The 26,237-nt window shown below is 41.4% G+C and overlaps 1 protein-coding gene across 3 annotated transcripts in view; it reads right to left on the bottom strand.

The window, feature by feature from the left end:
* Positions 1-11,324, bottom strand: part of RNGTT (RNA guanylyltransferase and 5'-phosphatase) — a 279,755-nt gene extending 268,431 nt beyond the window's left edge. For all 3 annotated transcript variants that reach the window (XM_069487273.1, XM_069487272.1, XM_069487271.1), the window contains exon 1: positions 11,055-11,324. Coding sequence is in view for 2 of the 3 variants with exons in the window: in XM_069487272.1 (XP_069343373.1) it covers positions 11,055-11,118 (64 nt within the window). In the remaining variant the exon portion in view is untranslated. The remainder of the gene's footprint in view (positions 1-11,054) is intronic.
* Between the last annotated feature and the right edge of the window lie 14,913 nt (positions 11,325-26,237).

Here is a 26,237-nt window from a genome sequence, read left to right on the forward strand (position 1 = left end):
TGGGAGGCTGAGGCAGGAGGATTGCTTGAACCCAGGAGTTTAAGGTTGCTGTGAGCTAGGCTGATGCCATGGCACTCTAGCCTGGGCAACAGAGTGAGACTCCATCTCAAAAAAAAAAAAAAAAAAAAATTTATATCTATAGTCCAAGCCCCTCCTCTTTAACTGTAGACTCAGATATCAAACTGCCTGCCTGACTTAGTCTCTACTTTATGTCTAACAGACATGCAGATTTAATATCCAAATCTGTTCTCTCCATATTCAAACTCTAAAACCTGTTCCTCTCAATCTTCCCCATCTCAGCATTTTTTTAGTGGCTCAGGCCAAAACTTAAAGGGTTATTCTTGACTCTTCTCTCATACCCGACATCCAATCTACCAGCAAATCCTGTCAGATCAACCTTCAAAATATAGCTAGAATCTGAGCATTTCTCACTACCTCCACCATCATCTCCCCTGGATTATTTTACTTCATTTAGTTTATTTAACAGATATTTAATGGGTACTTAACATGTACCAGACATTGTTCTAGACACATGGAATACATTACTGAAAAGAAAACACAACAATAAAAAAAATACCTCCTTATGTTTATATTCTGTTGGGGAATGATAAACCACAAACAATAAACATAATAAATTAATAAAATGATATGTAAAAAGGTTCATCCCATTAGCACTTCTCTCCTCCTTACTGCCGCCTCAAAAGTCCAATCCTGTTTCCATCAACTTCTTCAGGCTTCACTTTCCTTCTTATCCAATGTCAGAGTCCACAGCTTATCATCATAATCAGTCCGCTATAAATGCCCTTAACATCTTCCCTCAGTATTCTGTCACACTCACCTGAGAAAAACCCAGACCTCAATGAACCTACTGACAACCTGACTTCTTTGTGCCAACAGATGGCAGTTGAGGCCTCCTAGAGAAAATCTCATAGCACAAGATAATTGACACTACAAATCATAATCACCAATCTCAAAGGCAAGCCTACCACATACTATTAACTATCCCCTATGACAAACAACTGTTTCACATCTTTTCTCATTCCTAAAAGATAGCAAGGTTCCCCATTCCTTTTTCAACTGACAACTTTAAGTTACACCTCATGAAAAGAAAAAAAGAAACAGAATAAAAGCTAACTTTATATGCTTACCACATGCCAGGCATTATTTAAATTTTTTTTTTTTTTTTTTTTTTGAGACAGAGTCTGGGCTAGAGAGCCGTGGCGTCAGCCTAGCTCACAGCAACCTCAAACACCTGGGCTCAAGCAAGCCTCCTGCCTCAGCCTCCCGAGTAGCTGAGACTACAGGCATGCGCCACCATGCCTGGCTAATTTTTTCCATATATGTTCGTTGTCCAGGTAAGTTCTTTCTATTTTTAGTAGAGACGGGGTCTCGCTCTTGCTCAGGCTGGTCTCAAACTCCTGAGCTCAAACAATCCACCCACCTCGGCCTCCCGGAGTGCTAGGATTACAGGCGTGAGCCACCGAGCCCAGCCTATTTAAAATATTTTACATAATTAATTCACTTATTCTAACAGTAAGTACTGTTGTTATCCTCATATTAAAAATGAGGAGACCAAGGCAAAAGAGATTAAGTAGCTAGTCACTCTGCTACCAAATGATAAACCAGTGATTCAAACCAAGGTATGGATCTAGAGTCCATGCATGAAACTGCTATACAACAATGCCTCTTCCACCATCAGGCACAAACTTACCTCACCTTTGTAGTTAATCTATAAACCCTTCCACTTCTTATGGAGGATGGAAGCCCATCCTCCTCCTGTCATTAACAGCCAATCCCCTCCTTTCTGCTCTGGATCCCCTGACTACTCTGCTTCTCAAGGACCATCAATCAACTCTTCCTCCCTCCTCCCACTCCCACTCCCAACATTTTCAGCAACTCAGATATCTGCTGGCTCATTTCCATCAGCATTTAAACAAGCCCTAATCTCTTCTTTATCATCCTCCAATATGCTTCATTTTTACTCCTCTTCATACCAAACTTTTTTTAAAAGTTAAATACACACACTGCTATCTTTACTTCCTCACCTCCAATTCACTTATGTATACATGTGCGGGCAAAAATGTAATGACTTTACTTCTCTATAACTGTACATAATTTGGCTGTCAAGCTCCCAATCAAGACAGCCCCCAGTCAAATCGGAATTCTCCTCCTTCTCCTCCCTTCTCCTAGAGGTATTTACATTCCTAGGAGGTAAAGATCCTGGCATCAGGAAGGGAATAACTGCTATGTTGTACACCATTTTTGGTCCTCTCTGGCTTCCAGCAAACCAAACCTGCTGCACCTGGGTTTTGTTCGGTTTGTTTGTTAGTTTCCATCCCAGCAGCACCTATTGAGTGACTTGAGAGTGATCAGCTAACCTGAAGAGGAAACTGGAGTAGAGATGACAAGGGTCCATCCTTGGCCTTGGTAAATTGGGTGAGGGCCATGTGACTGGATTCTGGCCAATGGGATGTGGGCAGGAGTAAACTCTACCACTAACAAGGCTGCCATAAAATCCCTTGAAAAATCACCCATTCCTGTTCTTTTTTTTTTTTTTGAGACAGAGTCTCGCTTTGTTGCCCGGGCTAGAGTGAGTGCTGTGGCGTCAGCCTAGCTCACAGCAACCTCAAACTCCTGGACTTAAGCGATCCTACTGCCTCAGCCTCCCGAGTAGCTGGGACTACAGGCATGCGCCACTATGCCCGGCTAATTTTTTGTATATATATATTTTAGTTGTCCATATAATTTCTTTCTATTTTTTAGTAGAGACGGGGTCTCACTCTTGCTCAGGCTGGGCATTCCTGTTCTTCCCCGTCCATGACAACCTTAGAGGTATAAGAGGACCGTATCACAGGATAGAAAGAGCCTAGAGATTCACCAATCAGAGAAGAGTTGTCTAGAAAAGCTGCCTGACATACAACAATAATTTGTTGTATGAGAAAGAAATAAACATATGTTAGTCTCCTGAGTTTGGGGAGTTGTTAGAGAAACTACCATCATAAGCATACCTCATTTTACTACACTTTACCTTATTGCACGTCACAGTTACGTTTCTCATTTAATACAAATTGAAGGTTTGCAGCAATCCTGGGTCAAGCAAGTCTATCAGCACAATTTATCCAACATGTGCTCACTCCATGTCTGCATCACATTTTGGTAATTCTCACAGTATTTCAAACTTTTTCATTATTATTTTATCTGTTATGGTGATCTGTAATCAGTGATCTTTGATATTACTATTATAACTTTTGGGGCACCACAAACCATAAACATAATCAATAAATGTTGTGGGCCGGGCGCGGTGGCTCACGCCTGTAATCCTAGCACTCTGGGAGGCCGAGGCGGGTGGATCGCTCAAGGTCAGGAGTTCGAGACCAGCCTGAGCGAGACCCCCGTCTCTACTAAAAATAGAAAGACATTATATGGACAACTAAAAATCTATATAGAAAAAATTAGCCAGGCATGGTGGCGCATGCCTGTAGTCCCAGCTACTCGGGAGGCTGAGGCAGTAGGATCGCTTAAGCCGAGGAGTCTGAGGTTGCTGTGAGCTAAGCTGACGCCACGGCACTCACTCTAGCCTGGGCAACAAAGTGAGACTCTGTCTCAACAAAAAAAAAAATAAAATAAAAAAAAATAAATGTTGTGTATGTTCTGACTGCTCTACCAACCAGCCATTCCCCTGTTTCTTTTCCACTCCTCAAGCCTCCCTATTCCCTGAGACACAGCAGTATTGAAATTAGACCAATTAATAACCTCACAAGGGCATCTAAGTGTTCAAGTAAAAGGAAGAATCACACTTCTCTCACTTTAAATCAAAAGCTAGAAATGATTAAGCTTAGTGAGGAAGGCATGTCGAAAGCCCTGATAAGCCCAAAGCCAGGCCTCTTGTGCCAAACAGCTAGCAAAGTTGTGAAAGCACACGGAAAGTTCTTGAAGAAAATTAAAAGTGCTAGCCCAGCTGGGTGCGGCGGCACGTGCCTATAGTCCCAGCTACTCGGGAGGCTGAGACAGGAGGATCACTGAGGCCGGGAGTTCCAGGCCACAGTATGCTAAGATTGCACCTGTGAATAGCCACTGTACCCCAGCCTGGGTAACATAGCAAGATTCCATCCCAAAAATAACAATTTTTTTTTAAAATTTTTAAGTACAATTAAAAAAAAAAAGAGCTACTCCAGTGAACACATGAATGATAAGAAAGTGAAACACGCTATTGCTGTTATGGAGAAAGTTTTAGTGGTCTGGATAGAAGATCTATCCAGCAACAACATTCCCTTAAGCCAAAGCCTAACTCAGAGTAAGGCTGTAACTCTCTTAAATTCAGTGAAGGCTGGGAGAAGTGAGGAAGCTATAGAAGAAAAGTTTGATGCCAGCAGAACTTGGTTCATGAGGTTTAAGGAAAGAAGTCATCTCCATAACATAAAGTACAAGATGAAGCAGCAAGTGCTGATGTAGAAGTTACAGCAAATTATCCAGAATATCTAGCTAAGATCATTGACGAAGGTGGCTAAACAATAGATTTTCAACTGGGTGCCATGGCTCACGCCTATAATCCAAACATTCTGGGAGGCCAAGAAGGGACAATCACTTGAGGCCAGGAGTTTGAGAACAGCCTGGGCAATATAGTGAGACCCCATCTCTACAAAAAAAAAAAAATTTAGATCAGCTGCCATGGTGGCACATGCATGTAAGTCCTAGCTATTTGGGAGGCTGAGGCAAGAGGATCGCTTGAGCCCAGGAGTTCAAGACTCAGTAAGCTGTGATCTGGCCACTGCACTCCAGCCTGGGCGACAAAGCAAAGCCTTGTCTCAGAAAAAAAAAAAAAGGAAAAAAAAAAGAACAGATTTTCAGTGTAGAAGAAACAGCCTTCTATTGGAAGAAGATGCCATCTAGGACTTTCACAGCTTGAGAGAAGTCAATGCTTGGCTTCAAATCTTCAAAGGATAGGCTCTCTTGTTAGGGATTAATGTAGCTGGCGACTTTAAGTTGAAGCCAATGCTCATTTACTATTCCTAAAATCCTGGGGCCCTAAAGAATCATGCTAAATCAACTCTGCTTATGCTCTATATGTTCTATACATGGAACAGCAAAGCCTAGATGACAGCATATCTGTTTACAGCATGGTTTACTTAATATTTTAAGCCTACTGATGAGACCTACTGCTTAGAATAAAAGATTCCTTTCAAAATATTACAGATCATTGGCAATGTACCTAGTTACCCAAGTGCTCTGATGGAGATGTACAAGGAGATTAATGTTGGTTTCATGCCTGCTAACACAACATCCATTCTACAGCCCATGAATCAAGGAGTAATTTCAACTTTCAAATATATGTCTTAAGGCTATAGCTGCCCTAGACAGTAATTCCTCTGATGGATCTAGACAAAGTAAATTGAGAACTTCCTAGAAAGAATCCACCATTCTAGATACCAATAAGAACATTCATGATTCATGGGAGGTCAAAATATCAACAGTAACAGGAGTCTGGAAGAAGTTGATTCCAACCCTCATGGATGACTTTGAGAGGTGCAAGACTTCATGGAACAAGTAATTGCAGATATGGTAGAAACAGCAAGAGAACTAAAATTAGAAGTGGAGCCTGAAAATGTGACTGAATTGCTGCAATCTCATGATAAAACTTGAATGCTTGACACATAAAATTAAGCATTGAAAAAAAAAAAGTAAATAAATAAATAAACAAATATGAACAGATGAGGAGTTGCTTCCTATACACGAGCAAAATGGTTTCTTGACACAGAATCTATCCCTGGTGAAAATGTTGTGACCATTGCTGACCTCCTACCAGCAAAAAGATTATGACTCACTGAAGACACAGATGATCACTAGCATTTTTTAGCAATGTATTTAATTAAGGTATGTACATTGGTTTTTTATACATAATGCAATTGCAGCTTAACAGATTACAGTTAATATATAGAAATATAACTTTCATATGCACTGGGAAACCAAAAAATTAGTCTGACTAGTTTTACTAAGACATTCACTTTGTCGTGGTGGTCTGGCACCAAGCCTGCAGTATCTTTGAGGTATGCCTGTACTTAAATTCTGACTGATCAACTACCATGTCTTTAAATATTGTCTTCAAGCCTGTAAGCCCAGCACTTGGGGAGGCCAAGGTGAGAGGATCACTTGAGGCCAAGAATTCTAGGCAAGGCTGGGTAACTTAGTAAGACGGTATCTCTACAAAAAATAAAAAATAGGCCGGGCCCGGTGGCTCACGCCTGTAATCCTAGCACTCTGGGAGGCCGAGGCGGGTGGATCGCTCAAGGTCAGGAGTTCGAGACCAGCCTGAGCAAGAGCGAGACCCCGTCTCTACTAAAAATAGAAAGAAATTATATGGACAACTAAAAATATATATATAGAAAAATTAGCCGGGCATAGTGGCGCATACCTGTAGTCCCAGGTACTTGGGAGGCTGAGGCAGGAGGATCACTTGAGCCCAGGAGTTTGAGGTTGCTGTGAGCTAGGCTGACGCCACGGCACTCACTCTAGCCTGGGCAACAGAGTGAGACTCTGTCTCAAAAAAAAAAAATAAAAAATAAAAAAATTAGCCAGGCATGGTGATGTGCACCTGTAATCTTAGCTATTCAGCAGGCTAAGGCGGGAGAATTACTTCAGGCAAGTAGTTCAAGGCTGCAATTAGCTATGACTGCATCCCTGCACTCCAGCCTAGGCAACAGAGCAAGATCACATCTGTATTTAAAAAAAAAAAAAAAGCGGGGGGCGGGTGGGGGGCCAGGCGCAGTGGCTCACACCATAATGCTAGCACTCTGGGAGGCCGAGGTGGGAGGATCACTCGAGGTCCGGAGTGTGAGACCAGCCTGAGCAAGAGCGACACTCCGTCTCTACTAAAAATAGAAAGAAATTAGCCGGACAACTAAAAATATATATAGAAAAAATTAGCCAGGCATTGTGGCGCAGGCCTGTAGTCGCAGCTACTCAGGAGGCTGAGGCACAAGGATTGCTTAACCCAGGAGTTTGAGGTTGCCATGAGCTAGGCTGACACCATGGCACTCTAGCCCAGGCAACAGAGCAAGACTCTATCTCAAAAAAATAAAAAATAAAAACTATCTTTATGCTGATAATTCCCAAATGTACATCTCCAATTCAAACTTCTTTGAACTCCCAACCATATATTCAACTGTTTACTTGACATCTCTACTTGAGCAACCAGGATCTTTTTATTTTTTTAGTTGATTCAGCAGTTGAGTTTTGTTACACACTCCTTAGTGGATTCCAACTTCCATGGCCACTGGCCTGCCAGTAACCAGGATCTTAAGAATATCTTCTCAAACCTGTTTCTCTTCCAATAATCCCTAATGATACCAATCATCCCATTGCATAAGCCAGAAATTTAGGACTCAATTTTGACTCTCTTTCCCTCATTCTAAATACAATATCAAGTTCTGTACATTTTCCCTTTTTAGTATCTCTCAAATCAGCCTTACTTCTAAATCATCACCATTGTCTTTCACGTGGACTACCACAAGTTCCTAACTAGTCTCTCCACTTCCACTCTTATATCCTTCAATTCAGTAAACAAAGAACTGAAGTCAAATCATCTCTTTTCTAATGCTTAAAAAACTGCAATGGTTTGCCAATGCACATTAAGGATGTAAATATTAAAATTCCTTATCACACCCTACTTGCCTATATGATCTGTTTCCTACTCTCCAACCACATATCCTCATTTATATCCTCCAGAACACAGACACTTTCTCAGTCCATGATCTCCCCCATCATCATCCTATCCTAACATAGAGCCTTTCAAAAAAACACCCCTCAATTATCTATCCAATAAAATTCGATTTACTCAAGATAATTTATGTATCACCTGCTCTGGGAAGCCTTACCTGATATCCTTCCTTCCCATCTCTTCTTTCCCAACCTCAAACAAAGAAATAGGTTTACTACCTCTGATTCCCATCATATTCTACAACAGTCATTACTGTATTTGTTAAAACAGAGCTAAGTTTAAAATTGATGGTTTGCTACTCCCATGACACTATGTGCTTTTAAAGGCAAGGTACTAGCCAGGCACAATGGCTACGCCTATAATCCCAGCACTTTGGGAGGCTGAGGCAGAGAGATCACTTAAGGCCAGGAGTGTGAGACCAGCCTAAGCAACACAGCAAGACCCTGTCTCTATAAAAAATTTAAAAATTAGCTGGGAATAGTGGCACGTGCCTGTAGTCCCAGCTACGTAGGGAAGCTGAAGCAGGAAGATCACTTGAGCCCAGGAATTTAAGGTTATTGTGAGCTAGGCTGATGCCATGGCACTCTAGCCCAGGGGTCAGAAGGAGACTCTGTCCCAAAAAAAAAAAAAAAAAAAAAAAAAATGGTCAGACCATAAAGAAAATTAGTTCATTTTTCATAAAGATTTCTTCACACCAAGACTTGCTTAGATTATCTTTCAATATCACTTTTATTCATTGTTTATATGGTTTCAGTGACTGAAGATTTTACGTAAAATGTGAAGAAAAGCTCACAAATGGGAAGAATCAGACAACCTAAACAAAAAGTAATACAGAACCTCCTCTTCCAATAATTTTAAATAGGCAGGCATATTGTAAATATGTACATAACGAATAAGTACGCATAGCTTACTATTAATACCTACAAAATCCTTTTTGTTCTAAAACTACCTTCTAGAAAAAACAATAAGTTGAAGTCAGTTAAAATTTAAAACTTTTCAGGCTGGGCATAGTGGCTCACGCCTGTAATCCTAGCACTCTGAGAGGCCAAGACGGGAGGATCGTCTGAGCTCAGGAGTTTGAGACAAGCCTAAGCAAGAGCAAGTCCCCATCTCTACTAAAAATAGAAAAATTAGGTGGGCATCGTGACTCAAGCCTGTAGTCCCAGATACTCAGATGGCTGAGGCAAGAGGATCACTTGAGCCCACGAGTGTGAGGTTGCTGTGAGCTAGGCTGACACTATGTCACTCTACCCAGGGTGACAGAGTGAGACTGTGTCTCAAAAAAAAAAAAGAAAACTTTTCACTCTTCAAAAGAAACTGTTAAGAGAATGAAAAGGCAAGATACAGACTGCAGAAAACATTTGCAAAAGCATATATTCAACAAAGGACTTGTATTTACAATACAGTCATGTACCTCATCTTGACTTTTCGGTAAAAGACAGACATGATGGTGCCATAAAATTATAATGGAGCTGCCCTGTTATAGGTGTACCATTTTTATCTTTTATACAGTATTTTTACTGTACCTTTTCTATGTTTCGATACACAAACACCACCGTGTTACAACTGGCCTACAGTATTCAGTTCGGTAACTTGCTGTATAGGTTTGTGGCGTATGAGCAATAGGCTATATCAAATAGCCTAGGTGTATATAGTAGGCTATACCATCCAGGTTCGTGTAAGTACACTCTATGATGTTCACACAACAATGAAATCACCTAATGACACATCTCTCAGAACATATCCCCACTGGTTAAGACACATGACCATATATAAGGAACTGTAACAACTCAATAAGATTTGGGAGGCCAAGGCAGGAAGATCGCTTGAGCTCAGGAGTTCAAGACCAGCCTGAGCAGGAGTGAGACCCCGTCTCTACAAAAAAATAGAAAAAAAAAAATTAGCTGGGCATGGACATGCCTGTAGTCCTAGCTACTTGGGAAGCTGAGGCAGGAGGATCACTTGAACCCCGGAGTTTGAGGTTGCAGTGAGCTATGATGACGCCACTGCACTCTACACAGGGTGACAGAACAAGACTCTATTTCAAAAAAAAAAAAAAGCAGCACAAGATGTGGACACTTCACAAAAGAAGGTATATGAATAACCAAGAAGCATATGAAAAGATGCTCAACATGAAAGCACAATAAGATATTACTACACATCTATTACAATGGCTAAAATTAGAAAGACTGACCATACCAAGTGTCAGAAAGGATGTGGAGCAAATGGAACTCTAATACACTGATGGTGAGAATGTAAAATGTTACCAACCTCTTTGGAAAAGAGGTTGGCAGTTTCTTAAAAAGTTAAACATACAACTACCATATAATTCAGTCATTCCTTTCCTAGAGATTTACGCAAGAAAAATGAAAAGTATATGCCATACAAAGAACTGTACATGAAAGTTCATAGCAGTTTTATTTGCACTAGCCAAAAACTGGAAACAACCCAAATGACCAACAACAGATGAATGGATAAATTGGGGTTTATCTATAACAATGGAATACCATTCAGCAATAAAAGGAAATAAACTAATGATACATGCAACAATCTGGATAAGTATCAAAATAATTATGCTGAGTGAAAGAAGCCAGACACATGCGCACCCAAAAAGAGTACCTACTAGGTTTCCACCTATTTAAAAAAAATTCCAGAAATTACAAACATATTTATAGTGACAGAAAGCTGATCAGTGGTTGCCTGAGAAGGGAGGGATTACAAAGGGACAGGAGAAAACTTTGAGGGGTGATGGTTTCATAGGAGTTTCATAAGAGATATGTATGTGTGTTTAGTCCAAATTTATCAAACTGTACGCTTTAAAATTTATTGTATGTCAAACTCAATAAAGATGAAAAAAATCCACAATAAAAATCATTAAAAAAACAAAAACCTTCCAGATTCTCAGTCTCAGTATGGGTGTCAACCTATTTCACCGCTAGGAACCGCCTCCCTTCCTTAGCCCTCCTCCATCTCAAAACTGACACTCGTCCCTTCTCTTTCCGAGGGGAAAGTTGAGCCCTAAATGGTGCACAAACTTCAGACTAAGCTTCAACGTACTGCCCAATGTATTCCTAGATCTTCAGCTCATGCCATACAAACCTCCTACCTTCCCGTTAGCAACACTTTAGCTTTACAGGAATGAGAAGTGTCCCCCATACGCCCTCCACCCTCTCCCGTCCATGCTCCCAAACACTCATCCACGAAGCTTCATACGACCCAACACATCTAGGTCCTAAAATACCACTAATGGCCACGGTACCACCGAAAGCTGCGCTCCTCATCGACCCACCCCCGAACCCGTGCAAGTGTGGGGATTCGAACATCCCAGGTCCCAGGTTACCTGCCACCGGCTGGCCGCGCCGCGGACAGTTCAGCCACCGCGGCGGGATCTTGTTGTGAGCCATGTCTTGGGGGGCCGCGCAGAGCCGCCCCCTTCACCAAAGCTCCCCGAGCCTTTGCCGCCGCCTCTCCGCAGTTGGGTCAGCACCGGAGGTCCGAGACACCAGAATCCCAATCGGAACCCGAATTCCAGCCGCTCCGATCCGGGTAACGTCAGCGGCGCGCCACTTTCATTCAGGCTCAATTCCCCGGCTCTGAGCAAGCCCACAATACACCGCGACTTCCGCCTCCGGAGGCCCCGCCCCCTTTCCGAGGTCAGAGGGGAAGAAAAGGAAGCTCGGCGGAGGGATAGCAAGGAGTTAAGGCCCGGGGAATGGAAGGGGCGGTTTCCCCTCGCTCCGCACCGTCCAGCCGACGGGCCGCTTCGCTCCTTGCTCGCCCTTGCGCATGCACAATTGATAATCGTACTGGACCCGGCTGGGCGACGCGTTTTTTTCCCACGTAGACAACCGAGTGAAAGCTCCCTAAATGAAAAAGAAAGCCAAGCCTCCTTCCACGCGAAGACCGGCCCGTTGCTTTCATAAAGGCATCTGTTTTACTGATGAAAGGGGCCTTCCCACTGCTATGACAGCTCAAGCTTGGTGTTTCGGCCGGATCTGGGTTTGATTTGGAATTTGGGAAAGTCCTCCCTGTCGTTAGGTTCAGGGGAACAAGTTTTAGGGAAATTCTAAGGACGTAATATTGGAGTACCAGAAATGGGGAATTTTTCTTTTGGTGGGTGCTTCTGAAAATCCATAAAGCATCTGAAATTAATTCCAAAACATTTCAAGAGTTTTGTTTGTGCATTTCTGGAGCGAAGTTGAAAAGCATATTTGAGAGTCTCGGGGGGTCCATGTTTCAAAAAAGTTACTAATTAACGTGTATAATTGGCAAAGGCAGAAATTTCTCAGTGGAATACCACTTCATGGCAGTGTTCTCTTTTGTCTAACAAATAAAAGTCTTTTTTATTTTTTCTTCGAGTTAAGCAGAGGTACTTGGAAGCGTCTTATTAATGCTGTCCTTTAATGAGACTTTCTTTAGTTGCCAGACTTCGTTAAAGTGTTGAATATAAAGCTGAATAATGGCAGATTAATTATAATGTAGTTTGACTTTAACCCTCTCAGTAAGAGTCGCATTAGTAAAGAGGTTCGGATGGCTTTCTGAGGCAATTTGAGTTAGGTCACACTCCTGGTCTGTCCTGTTCTTGGTTTTTTAATATACATTTATGGACAGGATTTTCTGAGTTGGCAGAAGATTTTATAACTCATTTTTCCCCAGAAAATGTTTATGCCTCACTGAACCACTAAAGGCTATCGCAGAAATGTGCCTCCTCTGAGACCGAACGGTGCTCTCTCAAGCCTTGCTGTGGAATTCAGTCTCCTGCTCCATGCATGTCCAACAATGATTGATTAAAGGTCAAGCCTGTTTTTTCCACTAGCCAGCTCTCCAGGGTATGTGGAAGGATACTCCTATGTGGCTTCCCAAAAGTCAGCAAAGTGTCAAAGAGGGACATTAGCTTTTTTGATCATTCCTTATCCTTTCTAGCTGGCAGAGACTGAGCTGGTGCCATCTGTGTCTAGCTCCCCACCGCCTCCTTTACTGTAGCAGCTTCAGTAAATGGGAGAAGTTCAGGAGATCATGTTTAGGTCAAGTTTGGAGCCAAAGAAGAACACCACAGTCATGGAGGTTAGGTTCTAAACTCAGGGTTTTGGACAAAAGAAGACAAATTCAGAATTACTTTCCATTGTTGTTTCTTCTTCATTTGAGCACCAACTGAAGTCATTGACTGGGGTATTTAGGGCCCTTTTGTACAAAAACCAGCAATCTTTAAACAACAGAATAACGTTTTTTTGCAGCCAGATGCTCCTGTCCAAGAGATGTGGGTCCACGTCTTACTCCAGGGCACAGGTTCAGATAGCAAAACAATAAGACAAGCAGCCTCTCTCTCTTACATGCCTACATTGTAAATTAATATGAGTTGAATGTGGATGCAATATTACTTCACTGTAGTCAGATTGATACCTGCCAACAGCTCTTCTAATATTGTAAACCAGAAGAGGATTTACCGTGAGGCTTCTTACTTGAACAAGCTCCTTCCAAGGCCAATTAGATATTTGTAATTTATATATATATATATATTTTTTTTTTTTTTTTTTTTTTTTTGAGAGAGAGAGTCTCACTCTGCTGCCCAGGCTAGAGTGCTGTGGCATCAACCTAGCTCACAGCAACCTCAAACTCCTGGGCTCAAGCGATCCTCCTGCCTCAGCCTCCTGAGTAGCTGGAACTACACGCATGCACCACCATGCCTGGCTAATTTTTTCTATATATTTTTAGCTGTCCAGCTAATTTCTTTGTATTTTTAGTAGAGACGGGGTCTCCCTCTTGCTCAGGCTGGTCTTGAACGCCTGAGCTCAAACGATCCTCCCACCTCGGCCTCCCAGAGTGCTAGCTCAGGCCTGAGCCATTGCACCCGGCCTGTAATTTGTATTCTTAACCTTACAGCAGACCCCCAAAGTTGCATGAGTTCAAGCTTGTTATGGGTTGAATTGTGTCCACCACAAAAGGTATGTTGAAGTCCTTACTCCTACTACTTCAGAATATGACCATATTTGAAAATTGGGTCTATACAAAGGTAATCAAGTTAAAATGAAATCATTAGTGTAGGCTCTAATTCAATATGACTGCTATCTTTTAAACAGTGGAAATAGAGACACGAACACACCAACGGAAGACGATGTGAAAACACACAGGGAGAAGATAGCCATGTGCCTAAGATGATGTATCTACAAGCCAAGGAGTGTCAGGGATTGCTGGTGAACACTAGAGGCTGGAAGAGGGAAGGAAGGATTCTTCCCCAGAGCTACCAGAGGGAGCATGGCCCTGCCCACACCTTGATTTTAGACTTCTGGCCCCCAAAACCATGAGACAATAAATTTCTGTTGTTTTAAGCCACCCAGTTTTTGTTCTCTGAACCAAGTCTCTAACTTCAGTATAAATGCAGCCAACTTTTCACAAGTTCTTTTTTTGCTTTTTTTTCTTTTCTTTTTTTCTTTCCCCCACTTATCCCTTTTTCTTTTCTTCTCTCTTTTTTTTGTTTGTTTGTTTGTTTGTTTATCCAGAATGCAACACTGGACCCAAGTTCTTTTAAAGATGAATTTACCTGTTATGCTCTTGGGCTTTCAGTGCCCAAAAGGTTGTTCTAAAGAACTCAGACATTCAGCCACAAATACTAAATCACTCTTTAAGAGCACTGAGGTCTTCAAAGGCAACCACCATTAGGTACTTCTTCAGGTGGCAAGCATTGATTCAAGTACCAGCCAGCATCTCCATTGTCCTCACTGGCCAGGAGTCTGCTGTCCCTGTTCCTGAGGCAGTCGTCCACTCCCAGAACACGGCCTCAGACTTCAGATGCTCATCTTCCATCAGAGGGCTCTCCCACTGTTTGTTTGAAACAGAATCTTGCTCTGTCACCCTGGGTAGAGTAGAGTGCAGTGGCATCATTGTAGCTCACTGCAACCTCAAACTCCTGGACTCAAGTGAACCTCCTGCCTCAGCCTCCCAAGTAGCTGAGACTATAGGTCGTGCCATGACACTGGGCTGATTTTTCTATGTTTAGTAGAGACAGGGTCTCACTCTTGCTCAGGCTGGTCTTGAACTCCTGATCTCAAGTGATCCTCTCACCTTGGCCTCCCAGAGTGTTAGGATTATAGGCATGAGCCAACGCGCTGGGCCTCGCCCAATGTTTTAGTGTCCTAGGGCTGCTGTAACAAAGTACCACAAACTGGTAGCCTAAAACAACAGGAATGTATTCTCTCCCAGTTCTGGAGGCTAGAAGTCCAAGATCAAGATGTTGGCAGGGCCATGTTCTCTCCAAAGCTTCTAAAGGAAGATCCTTCCTTGCCTCTTCCAGCTTCTGGTAGCTCCAGGAATTTGGCTGCTGTATGGTTTCCTGCTTCAGAGAATTTTGAAAGTTGTTAGAATCGAAATGGAGTCATTTGTGTTTAAAGAAAAAAAAGAAAAGAAACCTGACATACAGAGGTGGGAAGGCTATGAAGAGAGGGTTCTCGCGCTTGTATGCCTGATAACCAACACTGAAAACACTGCAGAAACCACAACCTTGCACAAAGGCCATTGCAACCTTACACAAAAAATACTTCTGCAAAGACATCTGCCCAGGAACTGCCTGTCCGACCACAGATAGATGTCACCCTTGTTATTGATTTTTGTAGCCAAGGATAATAATTTCAAAACAATTATGTAATCCTCCTCAATTCTTCCTTTAAAAACTTTTGTCTTCCTTTACCTCCCTGAATATACTCATAGTTTACTATGGCACACGTAATCCCATTGCAATGCGCTAATCCTGAATAAGCATCATTTTCTTTTAGAGTCTCTCTCCCTGTTTGTCATTTAGGTTGACAGAAACATGCAGTTTTTTAGAAAGTCAGAGACTGAGGTAGAGGCCTTCAAAATCACCTTCCATGTCTTTCCCTTTGTTTCTATACTGCTAGGGGCTGCAGAGAATGAAATAGCAAACTCAACTTCACCCTGCCTTCCTTCTTCCAACAACTCTGAACCTGCTTGAGGCGTTTAAAGTTTTTATTGGCATGTTTTCACATCTGATCTTCTCAGAGGTTCCAGGTATTCCCTCACTAATCAGTGACTTCCAAAGGCCCAAATTCATGTCTGTCCAACTTCATATCAATTCCCTAATAAGATCTTAACCTGAAATGGCTCCAGTTCCTGGGCTGCAAATATACACCCAACCCTGAACAGGCTCCTACACAGAGAGATCTAATTTTCCAGCCACAAACCTGTGTGCAAGAATATTGCATCCCTGTAGTCTCTATAAATCAATTTAATTTTGATTCTGAGTCCTCTTCCTGATAAATAGGGAAGAAATTCTAGTTCTGGCATTTTGGAGCTTCCTGCTCCCACTTCTCTCCCTAGAATTATATTTTGGTCCTAAGAGCTCAGATAACACATTTCCAAGAAGAGAGTGAATGAAAGGTTGGCCCCCGGTCACTGACCGTCTGGTCGCACAGCTTGCACTGATTCCCTGACACGGCTCCCTGAGGTCCAGCAGCTCTCTGCTGCTTCTCAGCCACACTGTGAGGAAACGGAAGGTTTTGTGAGGCTGAAAACTCTGTTGCTTAGGCCTCCTATTTCCGAGTGCACCTAAAGTCATTCCTCTCAACGCACTGCAAGGGTTCCTGGCAGTGGAATCCTGTTCCTGGATGCCCAAGATTCTATAGAGTAATATCCAACGTGTTCTTCACTGAGAAGACAATCCCAAAGGAAGCATTAAATCAGTATGTGTGGCTGGATAATGTTTTGAGAAATTCCTGTTTTTTAGGGCATGATGACAGAATGGGCATATCAAATGAGGGAAGCATCAAAGATGAGTCCAATCTTTCTGCTCTAAATAGGAAAGCCTCCAACTTTCTGACCAGCTCCAAGAATCCTAGTCCTATTATTTTATTTTATTTTGAGACAGAGTCTCGCTCTGTCACCCAGGCTAGAGTGCCGTGCTGTTAGCTTAGCTCACAGAAACCTCAGACTCCTAGGCTCAAGCGATACTCCTGCCTCAGCCACTCGAGTAGCTGGGACTACAGGCGTGCGCCACCACACCCAGCTAATTTTTTGTTTCTATTTTTAGTTGCGCAGCTAATTTTTCCCTATTTTTAGTAGAGACGGGGGTCTCACTCTTGCTCAGGCTGGTCTCAAACTTCTGACCTCAAGCAATCCTCCGTCCTCGGCCTCCCAGAGTGCCAGATTACAGGCGTGAGCCACTGCACCCTGCCATATTATTTTATGTACAACAAAAAAACATCAAAAATGTGTCTATGTGATCATTTCCCCTGAATAGTGAAGAATTTGATGTATTTGTGTTAAAAGATAAAACTGGATTTCACCATGATTTCTATACAACTGAAACTGAACCACATATGGACACTAGGTGGTGCTAAAGACCAGTTAATCCAACCTTTCACTGCTTTGTAACCAAGAAAGTGGGTCAGTGAGTCAGGTTCTTCAACTACACATGGGTGTGCCTATTCCAAATACTGGGTTTGGCCTGGGTTCACCAAACTCATAACAGGTCAGCCTGACCTACCAGGTGATTAAATAACAGTGACTAGCAAGGTACCTCTGCTATCCAGCTTATATAAGTTTCTTCATTGGAAAATATTAACAATTAAAAGGAAAAAAAAAATTAGCCAGGTATGGTGCTACGTGCCTGTAGTCCCAGCTATTTGGGAGGCCGAGGCAGTAGGATCGCTTGAGCCCAGGAGTTTGAGGTTGCTGTGAGCTAGGTTGACGCCACAGCACTCTAGCCCAGGCAATAAAACGAGACTCTGTCTCAAAAAAAATAAAATAAAAAAGGAAAAACAAATAATTGCTTTCTTCACACTGCTATCAAGGTATGGAGGTTTTCAGAGATAACAACTGTGTGCTTCTGTGTGCCATAAAAAATTTCAATTCTGTTTAAATTATGTGGAACACAGTCTGCCTTTTCATTTGAGAATAACACAACTTTATGTATGGATTGTGCCTTACCTTGCACAAAGTGTTTGTTCAGAGATGGTCTAACGTGAGCTAATCCTTACAGTTGTGTAAGGTAGACATTGCTATCATCTCCATTTTCTTTTTTTTTTTTTTTTTTGAGACAGAGTCTCACTCTGTTGCCCAGGCTAGAGTGAGTGCCGTGGCGTCAGCCTAGCCCACAGCAACCTCAAACTCCTGAGCTCAGGCGATCCTCCTGTCTCAGCCTCCCAAGTAGCTGGGACTACAGGCATGCACCACCATGCCCGGCTAATTTTTTTCTATATATATTTTTAGCTGTCCATATAATTTCTTTCTATTTTTAGTAGAGATGGGGTCTCGCTCTTGCTCAGGCTGGTCTCGAACTTCTGAGCTCAAACGATCCGCCCACCTCGGCCTCCCAGAGTGCTAGGATTACAGGCGTGAGCCACCGCGCCCGGCCTCATCTCCATTTTCTAGATGAGGAAACACAGAGAGAGGTTCAGTAACTTGCCCCAAGCCTCCCACCAGGAAGCTGAAAAACCAGGCAGTGAAGGGGTGTGGGATGCTGGAACCTGCCAGCAGAAGCAGGAAACCTTTGTTCTAATCCAAGGTCTGCCACCCACCTGTGTTGGAGGCTCAGGGAAAAAATTAACCTTCCCCTTCCAGGCCTGATTTTCTGTTTTTTTCCATTTGAAAAATGAATAAATGGTCCCTATGACAGTGCATCTTGAATGCAGGCAATCACCTGGGGATCTCATTGAAATGCAGATTCTGATTCGGTAGGTCTGGGGTGGACCTGCGATTCTGCATTTCTAACAAGCTCTGGGTGATGCCAATGCTGTTGTTTGGAGGACCACACAGAGTTCATCCTTCCTATTCTGAAAGGCTAATTAACATCTACAGGGGAAAATCTTTCCCAAAACTAAGAAATGGACAAACCACATATATGCATCAATGTTTGCAGTTTAAGATATTCACTGTTAGCTGCCTACTTGAAAGCAGAACTTTGTTGCTTGGTTTTGATCTGTATCATTTGATGCTTCTAGATTAACTGAAGCCTATTAGATCATATTGGGGAATGAAGCTTTGTTATGCCAGTTATCAGCCACCAATATATCCTTATCATTTGATTCTTAGATCAATTGGTTTTTATTCCTGATTGATAGCACACCTGGCATCTCAGACAAAACCACCCCAGATTTCCTATGTAGCTGATATGAAGCTGATGTTTTAGGTCTTTGCAACATGAAACCATCAATTTTACCTTATTAGATGCTTATGTAAGCATCCTGTTTCCCAGACAAATAATCTCCCTCCATACTGGATCACTCTTACCTCCTTGATGATTTCACTTGCTTGCTAGGTAGTTATTAAATGATAGCATGTGCTTAAGATCACTTTGTCCAAGAAATTTTGCATTTACTCTATGTAGCACTTTACAATTTACAAAAACATCTTCACCTATGTTGACTCATTTGCTGCTCCAGAAACCTAGTGAATTAGATAGGGAAGATATTATTTTCCCCATTGCAGATAGATGAAGAAACCAGAAAGTTGTGACATACAGGAACACAGCAATGTCTCCTGACTCTACATCCCAAGCATCTTTTACTGCACTATCTGCTTTCCTACTCGTGGTTTTGTTATGGCAAGTGTTATAGCTAGTGGTCCCGAGGACAAACCGAGCGGCACACAGAGAGTCGCAGAATCAACGTTTATTCGCCGGCAGGCTCAGAGGGATCTCGCCACCAAATTCTGAGCCCCATCTACCTAATTTTTCCCATTTTTATTAAGTTGGGGTGATCCAAGGGGAGGGGGGGTCTCAGGTGACAATGCCCACCAGGTAATAAGTTTAGTGTCTACATTAGGCAATAGGATTAGTGTTATGCTGATGTGCCAAATGTTAGGTTAGTGATATGTTAATGTACCAGATGTTAGGTTAGTGATATGCTAATGTGGGTCCTCCGTGAGGGGTGGAGGTCTCAGGCGGCTGCTGTGCCAAGTAATAGATGGGGGTTTTCCTTATCAGTTTAGTGAGCTTAGGAGAGAGAGAACAAAGAATGTGTCCATGCTGTATATAAAAAAAGAGGAAAGAAGGAAGTGGGATAAGGTTAGGATCACTTTATTAGGAGAAACAAGGAAGTAAGAGTAATAAATCAAGTCAGATTGATGGCTAGGGAAAATCTTAAATTTCTGGTGACGTATTTCTTTACTCCAGGTTTTGGTTCTACAGAATCACAACCTCAAAGATCACTGACTCACTTCTAGAATGGATATCTGAAATTCTGCCCTAGTTTTGGGCTCAGATAAAGTGCATTCAAGTCTAGTCCATTCATTCTATTCAAATTTCTACGGAACACTCTCTGTATGGAAGGAATTTCAGGAGATATAAAGATTAAGACACATTCTTGAACCATAAGTAGCATATTATTTAATAGGAAGGGGCTTATTATTTCAATTATTCATGTATGGATTCATTTAAAAATATGATTTAGCACCTTGCTATATGCCAAACACTATCCTAGGTGGAGAACAACAGCAATGATCAAGACAAGGGCCCTAACCTCAAGAACTTTACTTGGCCAGTATAGGATACAGAAACAACAGTGGGAGCTGTCTGAGTCACAGAAGAATCACAGTGAAGAGTCAGGAAAAGTTCCCAGGAGGAAGTGACGCTGAAGCTGAGCCAAGTTGCGGTGAAGGGGAGGAACCCTATATACAAAGGCCTAGAAGCAATGGTGGGCTGGTAAATGCTTAACAACCATCTCTCCAGAGGTAGGCAAGAATGCCCTAATTTGTAGATTTTGCCAATTTCCTTGATATACTCCCACCATGACAGACTTTAAGCAGAGATGGGAAGAGATGTGCACCATAGGATCTCAGACACTGGTACAAATCAGCTCTAGAGCACCACTACCTAGAAGTAAAAGTATGGTGCTTCTGAGCAATTTCAAGCTATTCTGTAGGGTGAGAGGTTGAGGCAGTGGGCAGGGGAGGGGGTACAGGTAGAAAAGGGAGTGGTGGGGAGGGGCTGGAAAATGCCTACATGCCATTTTAAAGAGCTTGGACTTCATCCTGAGGTTAATGTGGACTCACTGAATGGTTTTAAGAAAGGGAGTGACCTTGCTGAGAGTTAACACCTACAGAGTAATGGGAACAGAGCCTGCTTCCAATGCTCTGGAGCCTGAATGAGCAGTGAAGTCCACCTGGAGGGTGGACTCGGAGAGACCATATCTACAGTGAAGGGGGCAAGGAACTACAGCAGTCGCTGTCAGGTAACTTGAAGTCAAAGCGTTGATTCAGGAATTCCTCAATATAAAAGAAACTTGATTATATTTAATATTCAAATGAATGACAAAGAGCCAGTGGGGAGAAGAGAACTGATTAAACACATTTTATTAATGCTTAATAAATACGATTAAACATGTTTAATTTAATTAATACAACACATTTTAATTAAAAAATAAATAAGAGAATATTAAAATTTTAAAGATGAAAATTAGGTCAGGCTCGGCTCACGCTTGTAATCCTAGCACTTTGGGAGGCTGAGGTGAGAGGATCACTTGAGGCCAGCCTGGGCAACAGCGTGACCTCATCTTTACAAAAAATAGAAAAATTTGGGGGGTGGGGAGAGGATGGAAAAAAATAAATTTTTAAAAGTTTTTTAAAAAAGAAATAACAAAAAAATATTTTGTAAAAAAATAGAAAAATTAGCCAGGGGTAGTGGAGCACACTTGTAAGTCCCAGCTACCTGGGAGGCTGAGGCGGGAGAATTACTTGAACCCAGGAGTTTAAAGCTGCAGTAAGCTATGATCACAGCACTGCACTCTAGCCGGGGCAACAGAGTAAAAAAAAAATAAAATTAAAATTAAAATTGATTAAAATAAATACATTCAATGAGATTAAATACATGTTATTAATACTAAAAAAAAAAAAACCACAAAATCCAAAGAAGTGCTTCAAGGGCAAGACCTTTGTCTGTTTTACTCATAGCTGTAGCCCCAATTCCTAGAACAATGCCTGGAACATTGTAAGCACTCAACAAATCTTTGCTGACTGAATGAATGTCTGAATGGACAAAAGCAACCATCAGTTGGCCACTTACTTTGTGCCAGGACCATAAAAATGATTTTCATGCATATTGTCCTTAATTCTCACAACAACCATAGGAGGTAGATGATTATCTCCATTTACTGATTAGGAAAGAGAAGCTTAGAGAGATTTAGAAATTTGCCCATCCATAATCACACAGCTAATGAGGGGCAGACATGCAACTTAATCCAGGTCAATCTGAGTCAAACAAAGCTGTGCTTTTAGGAACAACTCTGATTTTAATTGTCACTCTTTCAGATTACCATATTAGATAACTACTGAAGCCTGAACCCACTCCTGACCAATTGAATCAGAACTGCTGGAAGTGGGGCTCAGGCATCAGTCTATTTTAAAAGACTTCAGGTGATCTTAATGTGCAGAGAAGGATAGGAAATACTTCATTAGATCACTTTCTAATTTAAGGTTATACATATTGTCCACCTGCCATTTTATTTTAAAGCAAAACTTTTGCAAGTACACCCAATGAAACATCTTATATTTCTTGCATATACCAGGCACACAGTAAGTGTCTTGAAATTGAAAAGTGTTGGCTACATCACTTAATCCAATACTCTTATAGAAAAATATTAAATATTTGAAGTAAAAATTGAGAAGTTTTGGTTCTTTGTCTCACCAGAATAAATAGAGGAGCTAATTATAGTTAAGCATGCAGCCTGTGAAGCCACATGCCTGGGTTCAAATCCTGGCTCTAACGCTCACTAACTGTGCAACTTTCATCAAGTTACTTAACCTCCCTGTTCAGGGGTTCCCTCTCCTATAACATGGAGATAATGATAGCGCCTACTTCATAGGATTATTAGGAGAATTAAATGAATTAAAATGTGTAAAGCACGTGGAATAAAAAACATTGTGTGTTATAGCCTATCTTTCCCTACTAGAGAAAGAAGATTTTGTCAGTTTTCTTCCCAGCCATATCTCTAGTCCTTAGAACACAGCCTGCCACAATGTGGCCTCTCCACATATGTTTGTTATTTTTGTTATTTTTATAATGGGATAATTGGTAAAATGAATGTCCAGCATTTGTGTGTATGCCACTCAAAAATATTAACTGAATCTGAAGCTAAAAATAACAATTTTGCTCATAAATCGTGTCATATCATACTTTCAAAGGGACCATAAAATGGTTTTATGGTAAGCCACCATAAAATACAGAAACTGACAGTACCTTTTAAACATGTGGTTAGACAGGTAAGCCTTGAATTTTACATATGTCATTGTCCAAATAATATTGACCTTAGGTTAGAAGAAAAATATGCAAAAATGAAAATAGTTAAATATTAAAATTATAGGATTGCAATGATTTTACTCTTTTCTCGGTTTTCTTTGTTGTTACACCATCATTTTTTACACCATTTTGTCTCCTCTAATATTGAACTGAGAGCAGCTTCATCTACTCTTGAGAAGGGGAAAGAAAAGACAGGAAATAGTCCAACAGTTGAACTTCACTGAATAGTTTAATGCTGCCCTTTTTAACAGCTGTAAATTTTCGTAGAATAGCTCCAGGCTTGTGAAAAAATCATTTGGGAAGCTTCTGCCTTATAAACATTCATAACCCTTAGGGAAAATGGATCAAAGAAATGTACAATGTGCCTATGAGTCATCCCTAAAATACTGGTATTTTCTTCAATAAGCTTCTGTGATGGGGAAAATTATAATTCAACACAAGCTTTGGAGACCTGTTATCACTTTGTAGATTGAGTAACCCTTGGAGACAAGGCAATCTACTGGCTAGGCAGCTTGGAAACAGCTCATGGACCAATCAACTGCCTGGAAACAGTTCTTGGACCAGTCACCTAGAAACAGTACCTAGACCAATCAGCTGTTTTCTAAGAACTGTTTTTTCTGAAATCTGCCACTGTTGCCTTGCAAACCAAAACCAGAGAAATAAAATGTACCTGAATTATATCTATACTAACCTCACATGTCCTAGCCTCATTTTGGCCTATTTGACAAGCACCTTGAACTGTTTGCCCTTCAGTGGGATTCATTCTGTACCAAATAATATTTTAGCCACATCACATCCTTTGTGGAATGAGGTAAGGAATGGCAACCTAATAACAAACAAAGAGAGACTCTCTAAAAGAAAATGATGCTTATTTTGGGAATAAGGCATTGCAATAGGAATATGTGCGCCATAGTAAACTTAGTCCGCATTCAGGAAGGTAAAGGAAGACAAAGATTTTTAAAGGAAGAAAGGAGGAGGATTACATAATTGGTTGGTTTTTTTTTTTTTTTTACATAATTGTTTTGAAATTATTCTCCTTGGCTACAAAGATTAATAACAAGGGGGATGCTAGTCTGGGATTGGACAGACAGTTTCTGGGCAGATGTCCTTGCAGAAGTATTTTTCATGTAGGGTTGCAATGGCCTTTGTGCAACGTTGTGGTTTTTGCAGTATTTTGTGATGGTTTTTGCTATCAGGCATACATGCACAAGAACCCTCTCTTCGTAGACTTCCCCGGCTCTATTTGTCAGGGTTGTTTTGTTTTGCTTTGTTTTGACACTCTCACCTCCATTTTGATTCTGATGATGTTCACAGAAATAACTAAATACATTTCAAAATATATTATTTTATATATTGTAGTTGCTCTGATATTTGAGCAATATGAGATATTTGAGCAATATGAGCAATTGTTTCATATGAGAATATTTGTTCTTTCTAGCTTCTTGGTTCTTAACCTTGGCTGTATTAGAATACCTGGGGATTTTTTTTAAAAAAATCCTGATGGCCAGGCCTCCACCCAGACCAATCAAATCAGAATTTCTGTCATTAGCATTTGTTAAAGTTCCACAGATGGTTCTCTTCTGCATCTTAATTTGAAAACCACCGTTTAACAAGATCAAAAGCTCCCCAAAGGAAGGGTAGTTTCTTGTATTTGCTTTTTCTCACCCCATGCTGCCTAGACTAGGCAACCAGTTGATAGCAAATACAAAGGGAATCACAGAAACATCCCTAGGACTTGGGGTAGGGTCAGGATTGTGTCATCCTCTGAACTCAGTAAGGGAATATGGAATAGTGATAAGAGCTTGTTCTTCAGGACTCCGATCTGCATTTGAAATCCAACTCTGTCATCACCTAACTCTCTGTCCTAAAGAAAGTTAATTGTAAAATGGGGAAGTAAAAATATTTATTTGAGAGGGTGTCATAAAGATCGTGTATCATTAGATAGTGTAGGCAAAGCACTTAGTGTGGCCCTTGGTACATGCTCCATAAATAGAAAATTAAGAATCTACATAAGGCCTGGCACAGTGGCTCACACCTGTAATCCCAGCACTTTTTAAAATGGGATCTTGCTATGTTGCCCAGGCTGGACTTGAATTCCTGGGCTCCAGTGATTCTCTCACCTCAGCCTACTGAGTAGCTTGGACTACAAATGCATGCCAACACTGCCTGCTATTTATCTGTATTTTTATGTATACCTGTGTATACCTGTCTGTTTATTGTCTACATAGTACAAAATTGCTCTATAAATAAATGAGCACTCATAAGATAAATAGCTAGCCCAAATGCTTTTCAAATTCACATGACTTCAGTAATTTTTGGTAAGTGAAGTAGGTTTAAAATTGTTGGCAAAATAAATTAGGAATGTCTTCAGAATTTTAGATATTTTTGCCTGAGTCTACTGGTCAGACAATACATGCTGTCTCTGCTAGATATTTTAAGGTCATAAAACTGTTGCTTCTGTGATATTTTTGATATTGTCTTGATTTGTCTGTGAGCTTATGTCTTTGGTTCTGGGCCTTTAGATTGTGAGGTCTAGACGGTGGCCATAGTGAGGCCTACAGATAGATATACGTACATCTACGGCACCTAGGCCACCAGCTGTCAGGCAGAGCCAAACCCAGTTCATTCTCCCTGGGCCAGCTGTGCCTTCTGGCCATGCCAGGAAGGGTCGTTGTCTTCACAGCTCTATCCTCTGTCCTGGCCTTGGTAGGGTACTTGACACATAACAATCAAAAGTGCTCACTTCCTAGGCTCTTCACTGGAAATTCAGATTAGTAAGAGTTAAGATTATAGTTGATATATGTAATTAAAACTACTAGATATACTGGCCGGGCGTGGTGGCTCACGCCTGTAATCCTAGCACTCTGGGAGGCCGAGGTGGGCGGATCGTTTGAGCTCAGGAGTTCGAGACCAGCCTGAGCAAGAGCGAGACCCCATCTCTACTAAAAATAGAAAGAAATTATATGGACAGCTAAAATATATATATAGAAAAAATCAGCCGGGCATGGTGGTGCATGCCTGTAGTCCCAGCTACTCGGGAGACTGAGACAGGAGGATCGCTTGAGCTCAGGAGTTTGAGGTTGCTGTGAGCTAGGCTGACGCCACGGCACTCACTCTAGCCTGGGCAACAGAGTGAGATTCTGTCTCAAAAAAAAAAAAACTACTAGATATAATAGAAACAATTCTGTACAGAGTGTATGAGAAAAATAGGATGTGTTTTTGGTAAGAAAGTTATTTTTTTAAAAACATGAGGATGTGGGTTTTGTTAAAGGAAAAGCGATT

This window comes from Eulemur rufifrons, chromosome 15 (assembly GCF_041146395.1).
Source record: "Eulemur rufifrons isolate Redbay chromosome 15, OSU_ERuf_1, whole genome shotgun sequence".
NCBI lineage: Eukaryota > Metazoa > Chordata > Mammalia > Primates > Lemuridae > Eulemur > Eulemur rufifrons.